The sequence below is a fragment of the Coptis chinensis genome, chromosome 6, assembly GCF_015680905.1.
Source record: "Coptis chinensis isolate HL-2020 chromosome 6, ASM1568090v1, whole genome shotgun sequence".
Taxonomy (NCBI): domain Eukaryota; kingdom Viridiplantae; phylum Streptophyta; class Magnoliopsida; order Ranunculales; family Ranunculaceae; genus Coptis; species Coptis chinensis.
In genome coordinates this window covers 38,405,202-38,408,266 of record NC_141461.1, presented here as the reverse complement: position 1 = coordinate 38,408,266, position 3,065 = coordinate 38,405,202, and the positions used below count along the sequence as shown (strand labels likewise).

General features: G+C 40.5%; 1 protein-coding gene across 1 annotated transcript; it reads left to right on the top strand.

Moving 5' to 3' along the window:
* The first annotated feature begins 2,068 nt into the window (after positions 1-2,068).
* Positions 2,069-2,494, top strand: LOC147492887 (F-box protein At2g17036-like). Its single transcript, XM_086567681.1, has one exon. It carries the CDS (start codon positions 2,069-2,071, stop codon positions 2,492-2,494), a length of 426 nt encoding a protein of 141 aa, XP_086423807.1.
* Positions 2,495-3,065: the final 571 nt, after the last annotated feature.

Below are 3,065 nucleotides of genomic sequence, written 5' to 3'. Positions count from 1 at the left end.
AGCATCCTCACATTCAAAGATAGTTTGAACCTCCATCAGTAGTGATATCTTCCTGTCCAGTTCTATCCTCCTTACTGTGTGTTGCACTCGCAGAGTTTGAACCTTTGGGTCTCCAGACTTGCTTTGGACGAGCAGGACAGTTGGAGTTCTTATGCCCAAACATATTGCATCTAGTACAAGACGCAGGCACCCATGGGTATTCTAACTTTAGCTCCACTACTTCTTCCCCCATTTTCACTGGGATAAAGTTCCTATAAGAGTAGTCAATAGGAACCTCAACACATATCTTTGCATAGTTCAGCCTCGTTCTTGCCCTCGTAGCCTCGTCCATACTCACTGGCTTTCCAATCAAACTCGCTACATAGCCAAGTCCATCTTCAGTCCATAATTCTTTAGGCAGATCCATTATCTTAACCCAAATGGGTATCTTTGTAATCCTATGCCTCTGAGACTCAACTTCCCGATTCCACTGCCGTACCACAAACAGTCGTCCTGCAATGAAAATGGGATCTGCTTCCAGTACTTGTTTCCTGTCTTCATTAAGACTAAACTTGAAATAAAACAGTTCCTTATCTGTAGAGATAGAGTAATTTCCTTTAACTTTCCAGATTTTTGACAGAGTGGATTTAACAAGCGGAAAAGGCAGCCTCTTTTCTACAAAAAAACCCACTACATAGTCACTCCAAGTGGAGACACCCTTCTCCAGAATACTAGCTGGTATCTCAGCTATACCATCCACTAGATGTGTTTCGAAACATCTCAGAGAGGTATGTGAACTACTGGAGCCTCCATTGAACAGCGAACTCCATGAGCCTCTATTACAGAGGCTAGGCGAAATGTGTGATGAGCTGGGGGAAGGTGGAAGGAGAAGGAAGGTCCGACATTTTTGGGAGAGGAAATACGGAGCCTGTAGAGAAGGAGCAGGGCTTTCTCTTCTAAGCTGCAAGAGAAGTGAGGAAATGGCGGTAACTGCTTGGTCAAAGGGGTCAAAGAAAACAAAAAAGGAAAAAAAAAGAGATAAAACCTCAAGAAACCAACGAGAGACTTGAGGGAGGAGACTAAAAATAGTCAAAACCTTTTTTAGTCCCCATGCTCGTGTTTTGCATAATTGGTTGGGAAATAGGGGTTAAAAACCGTGGTTTATAGAATCTCCTTACAACACAATGTTAACCTTGGGTAACATTCATGGGTTGCCTTGCCTACATGTTTTTATGGCAAATTAAATAAAATTTGTACAACCAGAGATGGAAATATGAGATGTTATTTTTTGCAGCTGACTAACATTGTCTATTTGTCTTACTGTTGTTTCCACTTTCCAGGCAAGTGAAAATGAACGTGTGCAACTAAGGGGTGTTTGTGTTTGGGTTCTTTGGGGTGGATAGCTTCGGTAAAAATGGGGTGGTTCCTATCTACAAAACTTTCAGTGCTTCTGGTGGCGGTAAGCAAAGTTTGTCCTGATTGTGGTGTTGTTTCTTGCTTCTAACATAGTGTAATCAAGGTCACTGAGACAATAGTAGTATAAACTTTTGTCGTGCTTCTTATTAACATTGTGTAAATCAAGGTAAGTGAGTAATGAACATGGCTACTCGTGACTGGTCTGAAAATATTCACACCCATTTCGAAACTCTCCAATTCCGATCCGTGCAGTTTGCAACTCATGGAGATCTTCTGTTGCTCTTCCACCTCCACCCCTAAGCACCAAAATGTTTTTCCCATTAAGCCTAATTAACGGCGAATTGAAACATCATATCTGCAAACTTGTGGAGAACACCTATTATACTGTCCAATCTCAATCATGTTCCAGAGTTTGGCTAATCAAAGTCGAACAAGAAGAAGATAGTCTAAATGTGATTCGTATTTTTGATCCGCTCTCAAATAGTCTCCCGGTCAACCCTTTACCCAAATCATTTCCAAAGGTTTTGAACTTACTGGACCTCAAACTACATGGTTTTCATAAAGAGCATTATCTTGTTGGCATGGGAACCAATACTGGCAGAAAACTCACTTATTTCATAATCTGCAAAAGGTTACTTTGTCTTCAACTGCAACCGTGGATGATTTCATAATCATGGCACTCCATTGTTGGGAATATTTGGTTTGCTTTAGAGCTGGGGATGAGAGGTGGAATTTCATTGGTGATAAAATTTGTGAATATGATGACTTGATAAATTACAAAGGTAAATTCTATGCAGTAGACAAAGTGGGGAGAACTCTCGTTGTTGGCTCGCATACTTTGAGTGTCACTTTAGGTGCAAATACTATTGCCAATGACCATCGGCAGAAGCATTTAGTGGAGTCCAATGGGGACTTATTTCTAGTTGATGTGCATTACAGATTGCCATGCAAAGACTGTGTTGGTGTTTTCTTGGGATGCAAAGTTTTTAGGTTGGATGAAAAGGAACGACAGTGGGTGCAGGTAGGAAACTTGAGGAATGCAGTGTTCTTAGTGGATTGGCAGCGCTCATATTCTTTACCGGGATGTGATCTGCCTTGATTTAAAGGAAATTGTATATTGTTTACATATTACCCTTTGATGACCAAGAATGGAGGTTCATTTTATAATGATATAGGTTTGTTCAACTTAGAGGATGATACTTTACAAAACATAGTTTGGCCACCTCCACACATTGATTTCAGCATCTCAGTGTTACATTAACTTCAGAGAGCATTAGAGGTACTTACTAGTCTGCGGTAGTTTAAGAAATTTTTCATGTGATGGTTGTGATCCTATATCCTTTAGTACCGAAGCATATAAGTTGAATAGAAAGAATCAGAAGTAGTGGATTAGGATGGTTGTGGCTTGGGAGCTGCATTGATCTTGGTGTGTGACAAATGATTTTTGTCTATTTCGGCACTGTAGCTCCATTTTTTTTTATGCGAATCCTATTTATGAACAAGGTCAAAGGTACTACTGTTGGTATTAATAGGAGTGCTGGACTTGGAAGACGGTAGTTTTGAATGAGTTACGAACCTTTCCAGGTTGCTTATAGATATGATTTTCTCCTCGAACATGGATATAAGCAACAGATGCGGCATTAGCATGAGGACAGAGAGAACTCGAGGTA

Excerpts from the sequence above, each read along its gene's own strand:
- LOC147492887 (XM_086567681.1), top strand. The coding sequence starts at position 2,069 with ATGGCACTCCATTGTTGGGAATATTTGGTTTGCTTTAGAGCTGGGGAT.